General features: G+C 37.7%; 1 protein-coding gene across 1 annotated transcript in view; it reads left to right on the plus strand.

Annotated features, from left to right (window-relative positions):
- Positions 1–25,789, plus strand: part of ERP44 (endoplasmic reticulum protein 44) — a 95,504-nt gene that overhangs the window by 25,556 nt on the left and 44,159 nt on the right. Inside the window, exons 2-4 of the mRNA XM_014582767.1 lie at positions 4,168–4,240; positions 5,945–5,984; positions 11,532–11,647. Of these exons, the coding sequence (XP_014438253.1) occupies positions 4,168–4,240; positions 5,945–5,984; positions 11,532–11,647 (229 nt within the window). The remainder of the gene's footprint in view (positions 1–4,167; positions 4,241–5,944; positions 5,985–11,531; positions 11,648–25,789) is intronic.

Below are 25,789 nucleotides of genomic sequence, written 5' to 3' on the forward strand. Positions count from 1 at the left end.
GCGGCCCCAAAAAAAAAAATTTTAAAAAAAAAAAAAAAAAAAAAGATAGTGCTGTTAATAAAATTCTAGTGCAACAGGCATTAACTTGGGCTTCTCAGAAATTAAAAAAATATATATTTTAATTATTTTCATCCTCCCTTTCCAGTCTGGAGCTACTTGTCTTTATTTTATTTAACAGTATAGCATTTGACACATGAAGATTTTTCCCAGGAGAAGCTTGTTTCTGCCCATGACTGAAAAGAAACAATTTGCCAGATTAGTAGAGCTTGCTAGCAATTTAAATAAACACCTGTCTCTCCCTTCATATACTGCATATTAATAAAAATATTAATGATTATAGTAAAATGCTCCTTTATATCCACAGGGAGACGAAATCAATTATCAGAGACAGTTTTCTTGCTTTGGGCCCTCTTAACAGACACAGCTGTTAGCTGAGTACCAGTCTTAAAAATTGAGTATTTGGGTGTGACAGGTGGCGTGGTGGCTAGGGGCACTGGACTCCCACATGGCTGACCATGGTTCAAGTCCCGGACCTGGTGGTTTGCTTTATCACTTTTTTTCTCTCTCTCTCGCTCTGTTCTTCTCTGGTCAAATTAAAACAAAATCTAAAAAAATTAATTAAATAAGTTAAACAAGATAATTCTTTTTTTTAAAAAAAGTTGAGTATTAGCCTAGTGTTTTTAAAGTAATAATTATCTATTTGATATTATCAAATTGATCATTTCTTCATTTTTGCTATTACCTAGCATATAAATATATATATATATATTTTTTTTTTGAGAGGTTTTTGCTACAGGGGGCGTGCAGTCACCAGAAAGAGAGAGAGACAGAAAGCAAGAAATCACCCCCCCCAGGGGGATGGTCATGCTGCAATCCCTTCTTCCCTCTGTTCTCCTCCCAGGATCTTGGGCACGCACGCACATGCACCCGGTGTGAGTTTTAAGCCACCGGGTCTGGGACGCGAACCGCAGTCGACTACATGGGAGTCCAGCGACATAGCCATTAGACTAACTGCTGGTCCCAAGCATATAAATATTTTTGAACTGTAAACATTTCAAAGTAAAAAAAAAAAAACAATTAAATTCAGAAGTTAAACATATTCTCTGTAAACATCTTTGATAGATCTTCAAGAATGTGTTCCCTTGTATCATACAGCCCAAGGTCATGATCATATATATGTCACATGTATCACATATTTTTCTCCCTCTATTACCACTAAGTTTGAGAGCTCCTTGAGGCAAAGTACAATGTGCCATATGCATGTGTGCCCTTAGTACCTGGTAAATGCTCTAAATACTATTGAGTTCCTTAATGACTGGACTTTGATAATGACCAACTTTATTGCTCCCTGGTAACCTTTTTCTGTTGTCTTCTTGTATTTCTCTTCAACACATAACTATATAAAATTTGGCTGTACCAATATAATTAGGTTCCACAGTCACCTACAAGTGGTCATGTACTACTGGTGAAGGGGACAGTCTGTAATGGAAATAGTGATAGTGTAGAGGAGAAAAAAGTTCTTTCCTGGAAACATGGGTTTCCACATACCCATCTCTAGGTTTATGACTTAGACTCCTATAACAAAAGACAGATTAGGGGCCAGATGATGGAGCAGCGCTGTGGGAGAGGAAGAGGTACTAGGTTCACATTCTGGGACCTCCTTGGGTACACTGGGCAGTGGTCCCAGCTGGCTGAGACTGGGAGTGAACCCTGTCGGGGTACCTGCTTCTCTCTGTGTATTTCTTTGTCTTTAGTGTAAGAAATGAATAAACTTTTTTTAAAAAGGGAGATTAACAGGAGAAAATATAAGGTTTATGTGACACATGAACCTTCAGGAATGTTGATCTAAAGAAATGGAGAAAACTGTATTTTATACTTGGTTTGATTGAAAATGTACAGTCATGCAAAAGTATAATTGGACAAAAAGGGGTGACCTAATGGTAATAAATGTGGGGAAATTTAGCAAGGCCTGTTTGTTCAAATTCATCTTGGCATTTACATGTCTTCAGCAATAGGAATAATTCATTTCCTCTAGGTCTGGGGAAGTTCTTTCTCATCAGGGTCTTTTGACCTACTTTAGAGAAAGGTCAGGGAATTCTTTTCTTTTTTTCTTCTCTCTTCTCTCTTTTCTTTCTTTTGTCAGAGGGTACATGTACTCACCAGAGAGAGAGAAGCAAGAGAGACGATGGAGAAAACACCCCCTGTGGGGAATGGTCATACCACAATGCCTTCTCCTCCATTTCCCTCTTTCTGGATTTTGAGCATGTATACACATGGCTCTGTGTATTTTTCAAGCTTGACACTTGAACCGTGCATTTGGCCATATGGGATAAAGCTCTTGTAACGACCAGGCAATGGGCTGGTACCAAGTCAGAGAATTCTTTCTGGCCTACTTCAGATGAGAAGAGCAGAAGGTGGTCAAAGAGACCTTTCTTAAGCTCTTTTCTCTAATACCAAGTACCATATTTTGGGGTAGCATGTCCTGAACCCCATCAATAGTAATAAATTACTGAGGGAAGTGTAGTTTTGAGGTATTAAAAATAATGAAATTGGTCATGTAAGTCAAATATTTAGAAAATTTTCAGCTATTTAGCTTACATTTCGGACAGAGTAATTTATTGGTTGTTAGCTAGCAGGTTGGTTAGTTAGTTATTGGCTACACTGTTAGGATAACTTGAAAATAAGGCGGTGTTATCCTTAAGCTCACTCTTTCTTTCTCTCTTTCTTCTTCCTTTCCTTTCCTTTCCTTTCCTTTCCTTTCCTTTCCTTTCCTTTCCTTTCCTTTCCTCCCTTCCTTTCCTCTCCCTCCCTCATTCTCTCCTTCCCTCCTTCCTTCTTCCCTTCCCTCCCTCCCTCGTTTCTTCCTTTCTTCCTTTCTTTCTTTCATTCTTTCTTTTCTATAGTGTATGTGTGCATGTCAGAGAAAGAAAGATATTTCCCAAAGGGATTGCCATGCTGCAATCCCTTTTCTCCCATTCTCCTCTTGGGGTTTTGGATATGCATGCACATGCACCTAGTGTATTTTTCAAGTTGCCAGGTCTGAAACTTGAACCATGCAGCTGGCCATGTGGGATCCAGCCACTTTAACCTTCATGCCACCTGCTGGCTCCCTTAGGCATTTTCTAAGAAAATAATATTTATAGAAATATGTTTACAAATTAGCTAGACTTATTTATGTACTATAGCATCAGTGTGTTTCTTTATACCATTTGCTGGATTATCAGGAAAGGCACGATGCATTTTTGCATAGAAAAATAGAAAAATCATCATAGCTTTTCCGACAGTCTAATAGATTGACTTGTTAGTGAATTAAAAAAAACTGAATTACTGTTGTGAGTACTAAAGTGAGTGGACAAAGCAATAGTCTTCAGTACTGACTTTAGTTGTCACTTAATAAAAAGCAAAGATTCAGTGAAAAAATTTCCATACCCAGAGTCTGTTTTGAACCAAAAGCTCTCCAGGCAGTCAACATAAAGTATATTAAAAATGGAACCTTAAAGTAAAATAGATTAAGTATTACTTTTTAAAATGAGTAAACATTTGCTAGTCTAGTTTAAAGTTTATATTTTGTTTGTAGGTGGCAGGCTAAGATTTTCTTTGATAAGCATGAGCTTTGGATTTCGGGTACATCTAAGTGCAACCAGAAACATTCTTAATCTCTTTTTAATACCTTCTCAATACATTGTTACAAACAGTAAGTGAAAATTATGCAAGAAGTACTTTTGAGTTACAACTTATACAAGTCTTCATTGAATTCCTTTTCACTGTTGGTAAGGTAGAATCAGGAAATTTAGCTTTGATTTTATATTAAAAGTTTCAGAATTGATCATTTTCTGCCATATTTTTTTCTTTGGTGCTGTAGAGATAGTTGTGGAAAGTAATCATTTAAAAAGTAAATTATGTTTTCTTTACTGTTTAGGAGCAATTTATTTTTTAATTTGAAAGTATAGGAAGTTCTATTTGAACCGTTTTTAGGCTTAGGAAGTTAATATTTCTATTTCATTGATGTAGTTAGGGGTTAGAATAGGTAATAAAGATTAAAATCAATGAATGGATTCTTTTCTAAGTAGCAAGTGGAGCCAAATTTATCCATTTCCTTTTTTTAGACTATGCTTTATTTGCTTTTTATGGAAACACTTATTAATATCCCATTCTTTAAATTTTCAGGTAACTTGGGTTTTTACTCCTGTAACAACAGAAATAACAAGTCTTGATACAGAGAATATAGATGAAATTTTAAGTAAGTACCTCAATATTTTTAAAGTATACTGTCTTCTCAATAAAGAATTAGTTTATATACAAAAATAATGAAATTTCAGTTACGTAGAATAGCTGAAGAACTGCCATTCTGATTAACTTCAAAGCTTAATGAATTAACAAAGCACTTTTGGTTTTGACTTTTATTACAAATTTCTTAAAATCTGTAAATCTTTCTTGTTTTATAAATAGATTTTCAGTCTCTTATTATTTGCCTTGATGTAGATACCATTCTTAACAATTCATAAGTATTTTACTAAAGCCTGCTTAGAGGCCGACAGATCCTTCTGTGTAGAACTAAATGTTACTGACCTTATGACAGTCTAGAAATTATTTTTGTTTTTTTAAATTAAATCACCTACTGTGATCTTTTTAGTTATTGGTCTAATAAAGTTTAATAAGTGTTTTTACTAAATGCTTTGTTTGCTAACAGTATGATTGTAGGTACTGTTAACTTGGGGAAAAGCAATTTCTCATTTTTTAAGAAGTAAAGTGAGGGTGAAGATGTGGTTGATAGAAAGTAGCAACTGAGGAGCTTTTAAAATTGTGCAGTGTGCATAAATAACTTTTTTTTCATTTTTTTCTCTTTAATTCTTCATTTCATCCACTGGATTATGCATAACAAAACCAAAAGGAACAGAAAAGGAATGAAAACATTCATAGAGCATTATGCATGGTTTTGTATTCCTGGAACTTTAAATGCTAGGAAGTCTATTCCAATTTTATGAGATCCCTTTATGGTTCTATAAATATAGCACATATCAGAATCACCTGGAAGGCATAATTAACATCTCTGCTGCTTGACCTGACCCCTAGTTTCTTTCAGAAACTGTAAGACCCCCACCTAAGAATTTGCATTTCTGTAAGTTCCTAGATGATACTGGTTCTTCGGGCACAGGAACCAGTTTATGAACCACCGTTTAGAGTTAATAGACAAGTGGGTAAAAAGTACTTTGAAGGTAAAAAGAGAAGAAGGGAATTGAAACTCATATGCCATTCCCTTTTATCTTCTAAATTCTAGAGTATTTTTGTGTTTTATTTTCGTGACTGAAGACTTCGTTTCTCTGAGTTAGATTTAGGCAATAGAAACAGTGCTACATTCTTCTCTTGACTTCATATCCTGATTTGCAAATGATACTAAGTTATTTTTGCAACACTGAATAACTTGATAGGAACCAGAAAAAATGCATTTTGTGCAACACTGTTAATTGTTGATTACTTGTTGCAAGTAGGTTGGTCATTTTGGTTTAGAAATCCCTTAATTATACAGGTCGACTGAAATAGGATCTGACTTGCAGAACTAATTCTCAGTTTTTCATAAATATGGAAGATCAAAAAATGAATTATTAAAATCTAGATCATTCCACTTTACTTTTAATGAGAGTAGTATATTTAATAGTTTATTTACTTAATATGGATTTTGATATCCCTTTTTAAATGTTCATTTAAGATATGATGAAGCTACAATGATGGAGATAGAGGAAAAGGGACAGGGGCTCCTACAAGTTATATACTGTCCATGATTCTGAGTTTCTGAGTGAGATATAACTTAGTCATTATTGTGTCAATATATTTCTAGCGAGACCTTATAATGGGAAAAGATCATGATGAAAACCAAATCTTTAGTTGTTTCAAAATTATGTAGACACAGTAATTTAGCTTGTTTGGTTTTGTTTTTTAATTACAGACAATGCTGATGTTGCTTTAGTAAATTTTTATGCAGACTGGTAAGTAAGCTTGTTTTTTACTTTTTTGGGTTTTGTTTTGTTTTTATATCATGTAAGTGTTTTTTGTATCTTACTAGAAGTAAATTTTTTTTTTTTTACTAGAAAGGGGGTAAATGAGGAAACCTTTTTCTGTTACAAGACATTATTCCATACATAATCAATTAAGATTAATTCACAAAGGAAGCCGCTTAATTTGGTGAGAATTTCTATTTTAATGAGAAAATATAACTGATTCTATTATACTACATCTTAAAATAAAAAAGTAAAAGTAGATAACATGAAAACAAATATGACGAAGGAAAAATATATTTTGAAATTTTGTATTTCTTTTCACTATGGAAGGAGTCAATATTTGGATGTCAGGATTTGGGTGTGGCAAGTTTAAACAGAAAAATAATGTTGACAGTTTTTAGTTTATCCAATCTGCCATCTATTCCAGAAAGTCTTTACTCTTTTCACTAACTAAATCATATCCTGTCTCCTGTGGTTTTTTTTCACTAGCCTATCTACAGCTTCCTTTTTCTTTTTAATTAAAAAAGGTGTTTTTTTTTTTTTTTTACCTTAAGTTTTTGCTATAGGAGGTGTATGCTTGCCAGAGAGAGAGAGGAGGAGAGAAGAAAAGTAAGAAATCACCCCCCAGGGGGGTGGCCATACCACAATCCCTTCTCCTCCATTTTCCTCTTAGGATTTTGGGCATGCATGCACACATACTTGATACATTTTTCTTTCTTTTTTCCTTTTCTTTTTTTAGGTTTTTATCATAGGGCCACGTGCTCTCTGGAGGGAGAGAAAGTAAAAGGGAAAGTGAGAAATCACCCCCCAAAAGGGATAGCCAACCCACAGTCACTTCTCCATTCTCCTGGGATTTGGGGCACACATGCACACATGCCTGGCATGATTTTCAAGCCGCCAGGTCTGGAATTTGAATGTGATTGACTTTGTGAGAGTCCAGCCAGCTTAACAACCATGCCACTGACTGGCCCCACTTTCTTTTTTTACTATATTGTTTTGTCTGTTTTTCTTATGTCCTCACAAACAAACTTTGAGGACAGAGTTCAAGTCTTACTGTATTTCCAGCATCTATACCAAAAACATGTTATTTAGTAGATATTAAAGAATGTGGGATGGAGGTAAGAAGTGAGATTTAGCTGAAGAGAAGTCTGAAACACTGGAATCATCTTTCCTTCTAGACAATCTGTATCTTAATTTACCTTCCAAGGCTTGCTGCCTACTGTTCGCCATTACCCTAATTTCATCTAGTCCTGTGATATACCTAGATTCCTGGGATAGTCTCCTCACTAATTTTGCTGTGCCTCAAGTTTCATGTATCTCCATCTATAGTGTAAGTCAGAGTTCTTTTTATAGTGTAATTAGATTAGTTCCCCCTCCATCTTAAAATCCTTCAATGATTTTCCATCACCTTTAAGTTAAAGTTTAAATCTCTTAAACTTTCTCCCAGAAAGCCCATTGTGACTTGGTCCTTCCCTACCCCTGTAGCCATATTTTGTTGTCTCTTTTTACTCCCACATTCTATTCCAAGTATATTGAACAAATTTCAATTGCCACAAGATTCTGTACTCTTTCGTCACTAGAACGTTAGTCAATGATATTTCTCCTGCCATAATGTGTCATTCTTTGTTCTCTCTCACTTCTTAGTTTAAATTTTAATCATTTTTCAAGTCTTAGATTAGTTGCCACTTTCTTCAGGTCATCATCAGATCAATATGCTACCACTCCTCAAGTCAGATTAGGAACTCTTCTTAATACCTCACCAAATTCTTACTCTATCTTAATACTTCTGTGCTATTATTTAGTTGGTGACGCCTTAGTACATTGTTCTTTTTGTGGAAATAATTCTCATAGCTATGTTTATGTGACATAATCATCAAACACTTTGCATAATATGTGGCCAGTAAATGCATAATAAATATCTTCTATATGAATGTATGTATTTAGGGCATAGAAATTTAGGGAACTTTGGTAAAAAGATGAAGATATACAGAGAAAACAGCATTTACAATATGTATTACAAAGATAACATTTTTCAAGTAAGTTAGGATTGTCTACATTGGCAATGGCTGCAAAATTTGGTAGACTGTGTAGTCTAATTAACTTTAAAAATAAAAAAACCCTGAGATCCAGAAGAGTAAAGTACTTGTCCAAGGTTGCCAGACTAGATTGTAGCAGAATAAAACTAGAACACAGTTCTCTTGTCTAAGGGATTTTGTGTGTTGTGAGAGAGATGTAGAACATGCTACCGACCTTTTTGCACGCACCGAGTCAGAAATGCAGACTAGTTCTATGTATTTTTGAAAACATATCAGCTGAAGAATATCTTGAGTTGTTCACTAATAAGTATTCTCATTCCACTGAAAAAGCTTGGGTAATTGCCTGTAGGACACAGATTTACATTTTGTGGCCTCAGAGGCTAGACTCTCGGAGTTATGGATGTGACACAGTTTAAGAGTTCTCTAATAGAGTTACCTAAAAATACTGCCATGCCTCATAGAGTAACAAACCATACTAGGTGCTTAATAATGCTATCATGTGCCAGACTCTTTGCATATGTTGTTTTTAATGCTCTGAACAACCCTGCAGGTAGGTATTATAATTTCCATTTTAGGTTGAGGAAATTGAGGCTCAGAAAGGTCACACGGCTAGTAAGTGGTGGAACTGGGATTTAAATTCAGGTATGTCTGACTCCACAGCTTGTTTTTTTCCCCCATTAGGTCATATTAGTAAGTGCCCCATAGTGTCTCTGTGAAGATTTTTGCCTCTTTAGTTCATTCATTAAGGATTGATTTAAGCAATAAATGGGAAATTGGATTCAGGTCACCCTAAGGCCCTTTTAATGGATCCATTGCTTTCATGATGTTGCTTATGTAAGTGTAGCCATTTCCATGTGTGTGGAAATGTATATGAAGGTACTTTTAGTTCATCTTTCCCTCTCACATTTTGGTGTTACACTGATTCTATTTTAAACATGAGTCTGTGCTTAAATATTTACCAGGCAGCAAACTGGGCAGTGCAGAGAGAAGGAACCCTTGATGTGTATCTTACCTTGCCTTTAAGTCAAAAGCCTATTTACTAATTCTTTACTAGGCCATACCCAAATTATCCAAGCTGTTAGTCACTTGCCTTCCTCTGCCCTCTAGCCACCCTACTTTCAGCAAATTCTAAGAACCTACAAACCTGAGGTCTAGTCTCTCTAGTTCCTCCCTCCGTTCTATCAATTTATTCATTTAACAGACATCTATTGAATGCTTATTAGAATATGTAGTCAAATAAGACACGGTCATGATGTCCACAGACCCCACCCACCTATCCCAGATGGGAGAGATTTAAGAATGCTAAAAGAGGAAAAAGCCACTTGAAAGCAAGAGATTGAAGATACAGATTGTGTCTCCTTGATATAAACTAGGACATCTCCTTAGGAAGTCAGGTGAGTGGGCTAGAAGAGATATAATATATATTATATATATAAAAGAAGAAATAGGGAGGAAGTGTAACGTTTATATCCTGGATTATGGCTATTCTGTACAGTTGAATTGCATGTTAGAGTAATGGGTTTGCAGGCTTCATTTAAGTCAATCTCTTGGTACCAAAGAGCTCTGGAAGCAATAGTAGCAATTATAGTTTGTTCTTTAATTAATACATCCTCAATACCATTTGCATATGTGAGTGACCATTCTAACCCAGCTAGTTGTATACTCCAATTCTTTTTCTCTTTTTTATCAGTTACCTTTAGTGACCCACAACATACATTTGTGAAGTGATTGGCCTGATTAAAAGATAGTCAGAATAGTAACAAGTTTTTGGAATAGTGTGGGGTCTGTGCCCCATTTTTAAAGTTAAAAAAGAAAATATGTTCATGATTTTAAAATACTTTTTTCTGGATTTAGTATATTTGCAGATTTAAAAAGCCTATTTTAACAAGGGATAAATTTTAAGGAGAAATAGTTCATTAGTGTACTATAGAAATATCCTTTATATATAACTTAGTTACAAAAATAAACTTATTTATAGAGCAGTTTGTCTGTGAGATTTTTTTTTTCTTTTGTGGAGAGGTTTTTTTTTTTTTGCTATGGGGCGCATGCGCTCACCAGACAGAGAGAGAGAGAGAGAGATAGAGATACAGAAAGTGAGAAATCACCCCCCAGGGAGGATGGCCACGCTGCAGTCCCTTCTCCTCCATTCTCCTCTCGGGATCTTGGGCGCGCACGCACACGCACCTGGCGTGAGTTTAAGGCCACCGGGTCCAAGACGCGAACTGCGGTCAACTACATGGGAGTCCAGCAACATAGCCATTACGCTAACTGCTGTTCCCGTCTATGAGATTTGATTGAACTGGCCAGGTAGATTGGCCTAGTACTTGCAGTGAATTTTAAAGTATTATTATTTAGAGAAAGCTATTTTTAAAAAATAAATCCTCAAACCTTAATATTGACAGTTACACGTCTTAGTAGTACATTTTAGAGGTTTGTTTGTTTGTTTGTTTGTTTGTTTGTTTTGCTATAGGGCAAGGGTGTGCGGCCAGACAGACAGACAGAGAGACAGAAAGCAAGAAATCACCCCCTAGGGGGGATGGCCATGCCACAATCCCTTCTCCTCCATTTTCCTCTCGGGATCTTGGGCGGGCACGCACGCACGCACACACACGCACCCGGCGTGAGTTTTAAGCCACCGGGTCCAGGATGCGAACCGCGGTTGAAGTAGTACATTTTAGAGGACTTATTTCAGACCTGTTTCTTGGCCTCTGCAAGAGATCCTTAGCTGTGTGCTCCGTAATACTGGCAATTAACGTAAGGTTAAAAAAAAATCTACTGTTTTACTCAAAATGGATGAATATAGAATATTTAATGTTGAATAAAGAGCTAGACTTTAAAAGATACATATTGTATATCTCCACTCAATTTGTACTGAGTGTCTGCACTTTATGACAGTGGTTGAGAGACCTGAAGATGTGATAGTGGAAAGAATCAGTATGGGTGCTAGTGACAATAAGGGGAGAAAGTAGTTGGTAGAAAGTAGGTGATGGATGGTAGGTGTGAGACCAAAACAAAAATATGATAAACTTTTGTTTACAAGAGAAAAACAAATCAAAACCCTTTTTTATACTATCTGAAATAGTTTACAATAGTGTGTATTAGTTTATCTGTCATCAAAAGAGCACTTTGCCTAAAAGGATAGGTCTGACTAGTGTGCAAAATGTTTGCAATCTTTTATGAAATTGTAGTGTTGTAACTGAAATTTATTTTGTCAGGTTTATTAATGAACTGAATAAAAGTATTTTTTAATTTAAATACTTTTAGTTATTTATCAGTTTATTCATTATTTATTCATTATACTCTCTTTGAATTGGAATATAGTCTTTGAATTCAAAATTGCCGTCATCTCCATGGAATGATATCAGGATCCATGACTGAATTAAGCTTGATTATCTCAGAGACCTGCTTGTTGTACATGTGGTAAATATTAGTGGCTGCTAATTGAAATAATATTTTATTCCACTTTTCCTTTCTAATTGATACTGTTCTCTGTGTATAGGTGTCGTTTCAGCCAGATGTTGCATCCAATTTTTGAGGAAGCTTCTGATGTCATTAAGGAAGAATATCCAAATGAAAATCAAGTAGTATTTGCCAGAGTTGATTGTGATCAGCACTGTAAGTACTTAAGTAGAAGCCTGGAAAGAACTGTCCTGTCCCCACTTCTCCTACACACACATTTTTCTTTTCGTTTTCTGAATGCTGTGCTTTCAGTGAGAAACCAAAATGTTTTATGTGACCTTGTTAAATTGTTAATATTTAACCTTTATGTACCTATACTACTACTTTCCATTTTCCTAAGTAAAGGTTTTCTTTCTTTTCTCTTTCCTTTTTTTTTTTCGTTAAAATATAGTAGGTCAAGCACATGGAAATCATAACTAGAAATGTTTCTTCATTTTTTTTTCCTTTCTTTTTTTTTTTTTTTGCTATAGGGTGCATTGCTCACCAGAGAGAGAAGAGACAGAGAGGGAAAGTGAGAAACCACTCCCCCCCTGCCAAGCGCAGTTGACCACACCACAATTCCTTCTCCTTCAGTCTCCTCTCAGGACTTTGGGCACGTACATACATGCACCCAGAATGATTTTTCAAGCTGCTGGGTCCAAGACTTAAACTGTGTAATCAACTCTGTGGGATCTAGCACCTTAACCTCTATACTACCTACTGGTCCACTAGCACTGTTTTCTACCAAAGTAAATATCAAAATCAATAAATAAAATTGAAATACACTTTTAGAAGAAAAAAAGGGTTTATATTAGTTTCAGAATCCCATGAAAATAGAGTTTGTGGGTCATTCCAAGTAAGATAGTTTCAGATCTTCATGTGTTTTTGTTAGAGTTTGCTAAGATTGATCTCCACATCTCCACATCTATCTTTGAGATATATTAATTGTAGTTACCAATTATAACTATTGAGAATATTAAGAAACTTGGGTTAAACACTTAAAATTCAGTGTCTTACATTTGTCTTTCTTGGTGGAACATTATTATAAATCCTGATGATTTTCTAGAAGTACATGACCGATTTCTCTACCTTGAGCCGGTGAGCTAGCAGTGATATGTCCTCCTGAGTGTTCCCATTAACATTTGAATTTTCCTCTCTTAGTACCAAACTCATTGTGTTTGGTAGTTCTGGTTCATTGTTTCTTAGTTGTCTTCAAAAGCTACAAGAACAGTTCTTCGAGACAGAAATGTTTTTCCTTTTCTTTTTTCCATTTTCCCTTTCAAGTGGAGACCAAACCACTCATTAATTTCTGTATCTCAAGCATCTGACAATTTCTGGAAGACAGAGACAGAGACAAAGCTTGTTGCATTGGGACCAGTAGATGGCAAAATGGTTATGCTGCCACAACTACCATGTAGTCAACCCTGGTTCAAGTCCTGGACCCAGTGGCTTAAACCTCATGCTGAACATGTGTGCATATGTGCCCAAAATCCCAAGAGGGAAATGGAAGAGAAGGGATTGCAGCATGACCATCCTCCCTTGGGGGTGATTTCTCGCTTTCTGTCTCTCTGTCTCCCTGTCTTTGTGGTGAGCACACATACCCTATAGCAAAATTTTGTCTTAAGGAAAAAAAAATGGAGACCAGCAGTTAGCATAATGGTACATCACTGGATTCCCATGTAGTCGACTGTGGTTCAAGTCCTGGAATGGACGGCTTAAAAACTCACGCTGGGTGCATGTGCGTATGTGCCCAAGATCCCGAGGAGACAATGGAAGAGAAGGGATTGTGGTGCGGCCCTCCTCCTGAGGGGTGATTTCTCACTTTCGGTCTCTTTGTCTCTCTGGCACGTGCCCTATAGCAAAAATCTCTCTTCTAAAAAAAACTTACTGCACTGAGTTCTTGGTTAGTTGGCCTGAACAGAATACAGAACTGTCTCCCATTCTCTAAAGTTTTTTGTCTTTTAACTTAACCTACCAATTAGAATTAGTGTTTATGTGTGTATATCTATTTTTTATTTTACTGATGAGGAAATAGAGATAAAATGCCTTAACCTGTGTTACACAGCTTAATGTCTAATCAAACAAAGTTAGAAAGCCTATCCTCTTTACAGATCTAGTTTCTTTTCTGTTCAGCAGACATCATGGGAATTCACTGGTATAACTCTGTGCTGGACAGAAAAGAATTCTAACAGCAAATAATTTCACTCTCATACAGGCTATATGCATATTTCTGTTTATTGAAATTAATAATGAGATATGATGAAGGAAACAATGAAAGGTTGTCAATATGAGCATGGACTATGTGTCTTGCTTGCTTGCTTTTAAATTTTTCCTAGAGGACATGTGTATTTGCCAAAGAGAGACAGAGAAAGAGGGAAAGTGAGAAAGCAACCCCCATGGAGGATGGTCACACCATAATTCTTTCACTTCCATTTCTCCTTTCAGAATTTTGGACTTACATGCACATGTGATTATCATGTTTTTCAGGCCTCTGGGTCAAGGACTTAAATTGAGCCATTGACTAGCTAGGATCCTTAGTCACCCACCATTTGCTGGCTGAGCCATACTGCTCTCTAGATCTTTCTTCCCACCTTTCTTTAAGAGAGCATGATCATCTTTTTTTTTGGAGAGGGTTTTCGCTATAGGGCGCGTGCACTTGCCAGAAAGACAGAGACACATAGAGACAGGAAGCGAGAAATCACCCCCTGGGGGTGATGGCCATGCCGCAATCCCTTCTCCTTTCTCCTCCTGGGATCTTGGGCATGCACCCACATGCGCCCGGCGTGAGTTTAAGCCACCAGGTCCGAGACCGAACCACAGTCAACTACATGGGAGTCCAACGACATAGCCATTATGCTAACTGCTGGCCCTGAGAGCATGATAATCTTGATGTGAGCTCTCATTTCTAATCTTTCTGTTCTTTATGTATTTAATTAGGCAGTTCAGTGCAAAGAAAAGTCCTACTTTCACTAGTTTTTGAACCATAAAATCTGAAATTATGCTCTCAAGCTTATAGTCACTGGAAGAAAAATAGAAATTTATATCATTGAACCATAAATATCATTTATCTTCTTTTAAACTGATTAACTTACTTTTGAAATAAATCTGACATAGTTACTAGTAAGGTTTTTTTTAATAAGAACAAATATTCTTAGTTTAAGTACTTTTTAATCTGCTAGAGAGATCTATAAAATTAGTTACTAATGAAAGTTTTGTCCAAGGTATTGTGTATTCTCTACATTTTTTTCTTTTCTGTGTAATTCATTTTTATAAAAATTACATTAAGAAATCATTATTGATGATTTATTCATTTTTGTTTTTACTCTATTCACATTTTTTACTCTTCTAAGGATTTTAAGACCGACTACTTTTATTAGCTTCTTATTGACCAGTTGGATTATAAAGGTTTTGAACTGGAAAGCTTTTAAGAATTCTGTGTTCTGGGGAACCAGCAGTTAGCGTAATGGCTATGTCGCTGGACTCCCACGTAGTCGACCGCAGTTCGTGTCCCGGACCCGGTGGCTTAAAACTCACGCCGGGCGCGTGTGCGTGCGTGCCCAAGATCCCGAGAGGAGAATGGAGGAGAAGGGATTGCGGCGTGACCATCCCCCCTGGGGGGTGATTTCTCGCTTTCTGTCTCTATGTCTCTCTCTGTCTGTCTGGCGAGCGCACGCACCCTACAGTGAAAATCTCTCCAAAAAAAAAAAAAAAAGAATTCTGTGTTCTGAAGAGAAAATGTTTGCTATTCATAGTGTTCTTTGGTAGGATATAGGTTTTGGTTTTGTTTTATTTAGCCAGAGGGCATGTGTGCTCACCTGTGAGAAACAGAATGAGGAAAGAAAGAGCACATCCCCCCCACGGGGCAGTGGTCACACAGCTGTCCTCTTTCTTCATTCCTTCTTCCTTTTGGGATCTTGGCATACATACTCAGTTTGTTTCTCAAACCTCCAGATCTGGGACTCCTAGTTGGCTCTGTGGGGTCCAGCCACGTTAACCACCAGGCGACAGGCCAGCCCAGGATTCAGAGTTGTAAACAGCAATTTATTGAGATATAATTGACACAATAAACGGCATAAGTTTAAATTATACAGTTTTATTGGTTTTGCTACCACAATCAAGATACCAAACATATCTGTCCTCTCCCCAAATTTTCTTTGTGTCTCTTTTTGGCCTCTCTCTCCCTCCACTTTCTCCCCTCCCCCCTAATCATCAGGAGAACATCTATTTTCTGTTATAGTAAACTAGGTTACATTTTCTAGAATTTTACCTAAGTGGAATCGTGTAGTATATGTTCTATTTTGGTCTGGTTTTCATTTTGTTTTTTGGTGGACCTTAGCAATTGTGAAATGGTTCCATGTTGCACATATCTTTTATATTTTTAGAGACATTTTTGCTATAGGGCATATATGTTCACTGCAGACACAAAGTCAGAGAAAGAGAATGTGAGAAACCACCCTCTATGGGAGATGACCTTCCCACAATCTCTTCTCCTCCATTCTCCTCTCAGAATTTTGGGCATGCACAATGCCCAGGGTGAATTTCAAGCCGCAGGGTCTGGGACTCTACTGTATTCTACCATGTGGGAATCCAGTGCCTTAACCACTACGCCATCCGCTGGCCCCTATTTATTTATTTATTCTTTTTAGGTTTTGCTATAGGACATGTGTACTCCATGGAAGGAGACCAAGAGGAAAAATGAGAAATCACCTCCCAGGGAGGATGACCACACTGCAGTCCCTTCTCTTTCATTCTCCTCTCAGAATTGTGGGCACATATGCACATGTGCCTTGTGTGATTTTCAGCTTGCCAGGTCCAGGACTTGAACTGCAGAGATGACCATATGGGAACCCAGCACCTTAACCACCACACCACCTGCTGGCCCTGTATCATTTATTTTTACCATTTATTGGCATTCTATTGTGTGGCTATCTACCACAACTATTTTTTCTCTCTTTACCGGTTGCTTCCAGAGTAGGGCTATTACAAATAAAGCTGCTGTGAACATTTAGGTATGTATCTTTGTATACATATTCCATTAAATTGGAGCAAGTACCTAGGTATGATATGCTTGGATCATATGATACGTTTATGGTTAACTTTTTAAGAAACTGCCAAATTATTGGGTTGTTGGAAAAGTAATGATGCATTTTTGCATAGAAAAACATGTTATGATTTCTCTGATGAGCTAATAGTTTTCAAAGTTTTTCTGCTATTTTATATGTCTACTAATAGTATAGGAAAATTCCAGCTTTTGCTTTTTTTTTTTTTTTTTTTAATTTTACTTTTTGCCAGAGAGTACATGAGCATGCAAGACAGTGAGAAAAAACAAGCACCCTAGTAAGGTGTGGTCACACCACAATTCTATATCCTCCATTCCTCCTCATCAGGATCTTGGGCATGCATGTTCATGTGCAGGGTGGGATTGAACTGTAATTGGCTATGTGGGATCTGGCTCTTTTAATTTTTTTGTTACAGGGCATGTGTGCTCTCCAGAGAGAGACAAAGAAAGAGTGAGAGGGGAAAGCGAGAAAGCAAGCCACCAGGTCCAGGACTCAAACTGTAGTCAGCCATGCAGGAGTCCAGCACCTTAACCACCATGCTGCCTGCCAGTTCCTCCCAACAGGATCTTTATATTGTGATTCCTCCCAGTCTCAGCCAGGCTCAAATTGTGGACACATATGAGACTGGCATACTCAGTGAGATCTTTGAATGTGAACCCAGAATCTTTCCACTGGGGTCAGCCTTGCAGAGTGTTATATTTTCCTTCTGTGACACCAATGGGCCCTTAGCATTTATTTTTTTGTTACTTGGAACTGAAAACATTCTTAGAGCATAGCTAATGGTGTACAAGTATAGGATCTCTGATTATTGTCAAAAAATATTCATTCTGAGAGAGAAAATGAGAAATCACCCCTAAGGAGGAATGGACACATTGCATCCCTTCTTGTTTAGTTTTCTTCTACTCCTTTAGTTTTCTTGGAAATTTGGACATGCATGGACATGCATTGGAGTGACTTTCAAGCTGCTGGATCGGGGACTTGAACTGCATAGTTGACCATGTGGGATCTACTCACTTTAACCTCCACATCAGCTGCAGGTCCACGGGATCTGGTTCTTTTTTTTCTTTTTCTTTTTCTTTTCTTTTCTTTCTTTCTTTTTTTTTTTTTTTTTGCTAAAGGGAACATGTGCTCACTGGAAAGACAGAGAAAGAAAGTGAGATATCACCCCCCAGGTGGGATGGCCATGTCACAATCCCTTTTCCTCTTGGGATTTTTGGGCATGCATGAACATACACCTGGCACGAGTGTCAAGCCACTGGATCCAGGACTCGAACCTCAGTCGACTATGTGGGAGTCCAGCAATGTAACCATTACACCATCTGCTGGCCCCAGAATCTGGCTCTTTTAACCACTGAGTTACGAGGACAGGCCTCCATATTCTTGCCAACACTTGGAATATTCTGTGTATTTTTTTGTAGAATATTTTACATATTCTAATACATGTAAAATGTGTCTCCTTGTGATTTATTTTGCATTTTTCATTTCTGTGATAGTTAATGATATTGGGAATATTTTCATATATTTATTGACATTCATGTATCTTTGGTAAAGTGTTCAAATCTTTCACATTTTTTATTGGATTATTTTATGATTGAGGTTAAGAACTTTTATGAGGGGAAGAGATTTTTTGCTGTAGGGTACATGCACTCGCCAGAGACAGACAGAAAGCAAGAAATTACCCCTCCCCAGGGGTGATGGCCATGCTGCAATTCTTTCTACATTCTCTCAAGATTTTGGGCACTCACGCACACGTGCCTGCCTGAGTTTTAAGCCTCTGGGTCCAGGAGTTGAACACAGTGGACTGTGCAGGAGTCCAGCAGCTGTAACCATTACTCCATCTGCTAGTCCCAGAATTTCGAGAACTCTTTATATATAATAAATGTAAGTCTTTCCTCAGATATGTAATTTGCAAATATTTTCTCCCAATCTACCTTTTTTTCCTTTCTTCATTTTTTTTTTTTCATTTTTACAGTAGGGCACAGTATTCTTCCAGAGAAAGGGAAAGTGAGAAATCACCCCCCAGGGGGATGGCCATGCTTCGTCCCTTCTCCATTCTTTCAGGATTTGGGGCATGCATGCACATGTGCTCGGCATGAGTTTCAAGCCACTGGGTCCAGGACTTGAACTGTGGTCAGCCATATATGGGAGTCCAGCACCCTAATCACCACACTATCTGCTCCTCCCTCCTGCTCACACCCTTCTTTGTGGTTGTCTTCAGTTTATTCACTGGAATCCTTCCATGCACAAAAGTGGCATTTGAGGCTATTTTGTTGATCATGTAGCTTCTTTCTTTCATAAGGTGCCATCTCCTGGACATTGACATCTCTGCCTTACCACCAGATACTGGGAACTGTAGATGTACCTTTCATGAATGTTTTCCCATTAGGAAGTAATGTCTGTGCTAATAATTTATATGTTTTCTGTTAGGAACTATAATAAATTCTATCATAGATAAAATAAGAAAACCCACTTATTCTGTTAGTAGATGCCAAGACATTTGATAAAACCCAACAGTTTCTTGAAAGACATTAATGTAATATAATCACATGAATCAGCCTTTGCTTGCATTGAATTTTTATCTTTAATGACTATTACTTCTTAATGTGTTGTAAGCTGAGATATGACATATGTTTGAAGTGGTTCTGAAATCTATCTATCTTAGCCAGAAATCTTGTATATTGTCTTGCTTTGAGGAATTTCTGCCAGTGCTTTGTTAACGATTTTTTTTTTTAAATCAGCATTGTTCATTCTTTTTTTTTGGAGAGGTTTTCGCTATAGGGCGCCTGCGCTCGCCAGACAGACAGAGAGAGACAGAGGCAGAAAGCGAGAAATCCCCCCCAGGGGGGATAGTCACGCCGCAATCCCTTCTCCTCCATTCTCCTCTTGGGATCTTGGGCACGGACGCACACGTGCGCGGCGTGAGTTTTAAGCCACCGGGTCTGGGACACGAACTGCGGTCGACTATGTGGGAGTCCAGCGACATAGCCATTACGCTAACTGCTGGTTCCCAGCATTGTTCATTCTTACTTTATTCTCAGCTCTTAAAACAGAACTGAAGATAAGGTAAGACTGTAATGTCAAGAGATAAATGATATAATTATGGGACAATATAAAAATGTAACAGCATTAATTTACATAAAGCACTCCAAGTCAGTATCTTAAAAGTAGTCCCTTTGGCAGGCAGTACACCTATTCATTCCTTAAAACATGCTGAAACATGCTGGAATTTTTTTTTTTTTTTTAGAGGTTTTTGCTATAAGGGTGCGTGTGTTTTCCAGAAAGACAGAGGGAGACCGAGAGACAGAAAGCAAGAAATCACCCACAGGGGTGATGGCCATGCCACAATCCCTTCTCCTCCATTCTCCTCTCGGGATCTTGGGCACACACGCACACGCACCCGGCGTGAGTTTAAGCCACCAGGTCTGGGGACTTGAACCGTGGTTGACTATATGGTAGTCCAGCCACATAGCCATTATGCTAACTGCTGACCCCAACAGTTTATTTTTTTCTCAGTTGAAACATATCACTGCTAGTCAAGCAGCTTTTATTTGAAGTCAGCAAGATATAAACCAAAATGTTAAAGGTGGTTTTCCTGAGTGGTAGTTAGATTACTTTTCTTAGATTATTTTTCTTTTCTTTTTTTAAAAAAATTTTTATAGTGCCCATGCGCTCACCAGAGACACACAAATACAGAGAGAGGGAAAGTAAGAAAGCACCCTCAGGGCAGATGACCAGACAGTGATCCCTTCTCCTTCATTCTGCTTTTGAGATTTTGGGCACACACACACACTCGCACCCCGGCTGTTCCTCAAGATGCCAGGTCTGGGACTTGAACTGCATAGTTATATGTGTGGGACCTAGCTGCCTTAACCACTTTGTCACTGGCCAGCGCAAGTGGTGCTTTTCTCCTTTGTAATTGTTTGACAAAATTTCTACATACACTCACAAAGTATGCCTTTGCTTCAGTGTGTGGCTTGCGATCACATTTCATCTTACATTCTGCAGTCTCCTTATTTGGGGAGTTTGGGGTAGAATATATCACTTTCTCTGGGCCTCATTCAGCCTTGTATCAAGGAAGTCCCAGCGGTTTATCCCTGGTGGGACTGGAATCTCTTCTGACCTCCAGTGACCTTGAGCTGTATGGCAGTAAGTAAGAGGTGTTCATGGTTTTTGCCAGTCACTACACAACTATCAAACAGGTTTCCACTAGCATTTTTAGAAAATACTTAGAAACTGACCTTGTAAGGTTAGCAGTGCGTATTCCCATATACTTGAGTTACTCTTTTTTGTTTTGTTTTGTTTTCAAGAATCCCTCTCCCTCGCTGGAGAGACCAAAAGCAAGAAATTATCCCCCCAGGGCAGATGGCCGTGCTGCAGTCCCTTTTCCTCCATTCTCCTCTCGGGATTTTGGGCACGCACGCACGCACATGTGCCTCGTGTGAGTTTTAAGGCACCAGTTCCAGGACTTGAACTGCAGTCTCCCATGTGAGAGTCCAGCAACAAAACCATTACACCATCCGCTGGTCTCCTAAGCTACTAAGTTACCCTTACCTGTCTGCCTTCTAAAGCATCTTGAACCTTCCTTATTGGAAATTGAGAAGTTTTTATAAGAGCTATGCATAAATACTGCAGTAAAAGCAAGAAAATATAAAGTGAAGGATTCACGTGCATAGAGAATTTAGATGAACAATTTAAACCTGAGTAAACTAGGCTTTGCAATTTTTTAAATTTAGGATTTTTATTTTGTTACATTTTTCTTTTGCATTTGTTTGATGGTGCATGGTTTGAGAATGGAAAGAGATGCATAGGCAGCAATGGTCCTTCTGGAACCAAGAGGGGATAGTAAGACCTTCTTGTTGAAGATAGCCACCTCTTTAAACTGTCTGCTGTGGATAATCATAGCAGGAGGGACTTTGTTGAATGAGAACTTGAGGTAGTTTTCCCTTTTGGAACCCTGCTGGGCATTAGCAAGGCAGGCAAGTAAGACCCATCAAGGGAAATAAGTGACCACTGAAGCAAAAGTACATGCTAATTTTCCAATCAACAAAGCCGTTAACCTTCTGAAATTTATAATTCCTCTGACATCCATTTTAACATTTGATCTATCCTGTTAATTTAAAACCCATTTATTATACCCCTTAAGTCATTCTTTGTTATATTGTCAAAATGTCACACTATAATTATCATAAAATCACTTTTGGGCAAAGCTTGTAAAAAGTCACCTTTATGTCTAAGATTATTGATCAATGTAATTTTAAGGTTTTTGCTTCTTAATAATTAAAAGCCACCTCATTATGCAGCATACCTGCTGTTAGGATTTTTTTTTTTTTTTGAGAATGAATCAAGAAAGTATCCAATACCTTAATATAATAGTCTTAATGTTTTAATCCTATTCTCTCTGTAATCAGGATTTTTAAGGCAACCTAAGGGTTGTAATGTTTAAGTTTGTAAACAGGCTCTTGTTATTTCTGCCAGGACTATTGCAATAGCTTCCTTATGTCTTTCCCTGGTTCTTTCTTTAGTACTGTCAGTTGAAAATTTTGAAAGTCTAGCTCTACAGCTCAGTGACTGTTTATTACAAATAGGATAAAATTCAAACTCCATTAACTTAGCTTTTGAGTCCTCGGGAGTCCTCCTCTAGTTTTACTTATTCTACTACTAGCTCATAGATATTTGGTTTTAGCACACTGCTTTCTCACTGTCAACTAATTCATCAAGTTTAGAAAGTTGAAAGTATTATATAGCATTATATTTTTGTCTCTGGCACTGCCTCTTGCTATACATTTTCATAATGATCCTTAGGCCACAAATGGAGAATATATGCTTTCTATTAGACTAATTCCCTTCCTTCTGGGGTCCATCTCATATTTCTTTCTGTCAAATCCCTTTGGGATTAATAAAAATTTTTTGGTTGGGCCAGCAGGTGGCATGGTGGTTAAAGGCGTTGGATTCCCACATGGCCAACCATGGTTCGAGTCTTGGACGTGGCAGCCTTCTTTCTCACTTTCTTTTTTTTTCTCTCTGGTCAAGTTAAATAATAATAATAACAAATGGAATGAAATAAATAAATAATTTTTAAAAAATTCATTGGTTATTGCTGCCAAATTACCTAGGTACCAACTAGGCTAGTTTAGCCTTAATACATTAACTGTGGACTAAATTGGACCAGGTAGGCATATTTAACCCTCATAGGACTTGATCCTATTAAATTTTAGTTGTAAAATTTTTAATAATTTTTTTTTCAATATAATGAGAAAATGATTACCTGGTAGTTTTATAACTTCCTCTTGATAACTGAGTATATCTTTATGTATTGATAGGCCACCTGTGTTTCTTTCATAAATTGACTGATTTTTTTTTTTTAGCCTACTTATCTATTTCATGGTTCCTTTTAAAAATGATTTTGTTTTTTTTTTCTGCCAAATGGCACATGTACTCACTGGAGAGACAGAGAAAGAGGAAGCAAGCAACCCCCAGTGGGCCATGGTCATGCTGCAGTCTTTTCTCCTCCATTTCTTCCATCCTGTTGAGATTTGGGGCACACATGCACACACGCACACCTGGCATATTTTTCAAACCAGTGGAACTGAAAATCAAACTGCATGGTCAGCCATGAAAAATTTTAAAGTCTAGCTCTACAGCTCAGTGACTGTTTATTACAGATCGGATAAAATTCAAACGCCATTAAGTTAGCTTTTGAGTCCTCGGGAGTCCTCCTCTAGTCTTACTTATTCTACTACTAGCTCATAGATATTTGGTTTTAGCACACTGCTTTCTCACTCTGTCAACTAATTCATCAAGTTTAGAAAGTTGAAAGTATTGACCATTGAGCCACAGAACCAGCCCTTAGTTAATTATTCTGAATATTAATCACTTGTTTCTAGTCATGTTACAAGTAATCTTTTAGTTTGTCTTAAAAATTCATGGTCTTCAACACCTGCACCTTCTTGGCCTATGTGGCTTAACATCCAGCAAATGTCTTGGCCCTGATGCAGGATTCCAAGTCCTTTCCACAAGAAAGCATTGTCTCCTGAGTGCCACAAGGACACAGGAAATTCTTCTGTCTTTTGGCCTAACTCTCTAGTTTACTGTGTGTTTCAGTGCCCTTTCAATGCGTTTTGCCAGTCCAACTGACTGTGGAAAACTTCACTGATTCCCCCTCCCCCCGCGTATATAGGTATAGTCTTTAGCTCTAAACCTACAATTACATATTTAATTTTTTTGGTGGGGGGGGGAGATTTTTGCTATAGGGTGCATGCACTTGCCAGACAGACAGAGAGACAGAAAACAAGAAATCACGCCCCAGAGGGGGATGACCACACTGCAGTTCCTTCTCTGCTCTCCTCTCGGGATCTTGGGCACGTTCGCACACGCGTCCAGCCTGAGTTTAAGCCACTGGGTCCAGGACTTGAACTGTAGTCAACTACGTGGGAGTCCAGCAACACAGCCATTACGCCAACTGCTGGTCCCAGATGTAATTTCTAATATAGAAAAGAAAATGGAATTTCAGTTAATTTAGTCTTCATTACTTTCATGATTTCCTGTATCTTAAAAAATGTGATTTTAAAATCATTTTTCGAAGTTGTTGAAGTAGGAGCAACAGATTTCTGCCATCTACTGTATCCTACTTGGAACTAGAAATCATTTTGAACATTTTCTTTTTGGGTTTTCAGTGAATGAATAAAATTGTCTACAAATAATTATATTCTTCTTTCTCTCTTTTCAGCGTATATATACTCTTTTTTAATTTTTTCTTAAACTAAGAACTCCAGCATAGTGTAATGCAGAAGTGACAGCTGGCTTCTTCCTTCTTTCCTTCCAATAATTTTTTAAAATGTGTTTGTTCCTTCTGTGAACAAGAGAGAGAGGGGGAGAAAGAGACAATCACCCTCAACAGTGTCTCTACGCTGCATTCCTCCTCAGCTTCAACCAGGTGCCTGCCTGCTGTACTCAGAGAGGTCTTTGGATATGAACTTAGAACCTCCCCGTATGAGTCAACTTCACACAGAGTTGCATTTTACTGTGCCATTGTCCAGCTCCTTTTTTTCTTTCTTGATGCCAACAGTAAAAGTTAGTGTTTCATCATCAGGTTGTCTGGTATTTGTTTATAAAAATATCCTTTATCAGATTAAGGAAGATATCTTGTGTTCCTAGTTTGTTAGTGTTTAGGTATGAATAGATGTTGCATTTTATCAATTTTTTTGTTTCTTGTGAGAGAGAATATTATTTTTCTTTTGTTCTATTAATGTCATGAATTATATTAATCTGTTTTCAAATACTGATCTAAACTGAAGTCCAGTTTCTTGATAATAGTGTATTTGTATGTAGTATTAAATTCACTTTGTTAATATTTCCTGTCAAATTTTATACTTGTGTTCCTGAATAAGATTAACATTTGGTGGGACCAGCAGTTAGCATAATGGCTATGTCACTGGACTCCCATGTGGTTCGAGTCCCAGACCTGGTGGCTTAAACTCACGCCGGGCGCATTTGCATGTGTACTCAAGATCTCGGGAGGATGGAGAAGAAGGGATTACGGCGTGGCCATCCCCCCTGGGGGGTGATTTCTCGCTTTCTGTCTCTCTGTCTCTGTCTTTCTGGTGAGCACACGTGCCCTATGGCAAAAACCTCTTAAAAAATAATAAAAGATTAACATTTGATTTTCTCATTATTTCCTTGTCAGTTTTCTCAAAAAGATTATGCTGACTTTATAAAGCTAGTTGGGAAGTGTTCCCTGTTTTTGTGTTCTCTGAGTTTATGTAAACTTGACATTGATGACTTACAAAATATTTGATAATTTGCTATTGAAAGTGGGAAGGTTTTGTGGGAAGGTTCTAATTATGGATTCAGTTTCTTTAGTAATTTGGGGACTATTTACACTTTCTGTTTCTTCTGGTGTTTTGGTAAGTTATATTTTTGTGGGAATTTTTTTCATTTTATTTAAATATTTGAATTTATTGGCATTAAGTTTTTGATAATAGCTATCAGCAGAAAGAGCCTAGAAGTAAATTTTTGAAAGGGAAAAATGGGCCAGCATATGGCATGGTGGTTAAGGGGGCTGGACTCCACATGACTGACTATGTGGCTTAAGTCCTGGATTAGTAGCTTGAGAAACGTGCCAGGTGCGTGTGCATGTGTGCCTGAAAGCCCTAACAGAGGGAGAAATGGAAGAGAAAGGGCCATTACCCATAGGGGATGCTTTCTTACCTCTCCTCCCCCCACCATACACGTATACCATGTCTCTCTTCAGGGAGTGCCT

This window comes from Tupaia chinensis, unplaced genomic scaffold (genome assembly GCF_000334495.1).
Source record: "Tupaia chinensis unplaced genomic scaffold, TupChi_1.0 Scaffold143795_1, whole genome shotgun sequence".
NCBI lineage: Eukaryota > Metazoa > Chordata > Mammalia > Scandentia > Tupaiidae > Tupaia > Tupaia belangeri.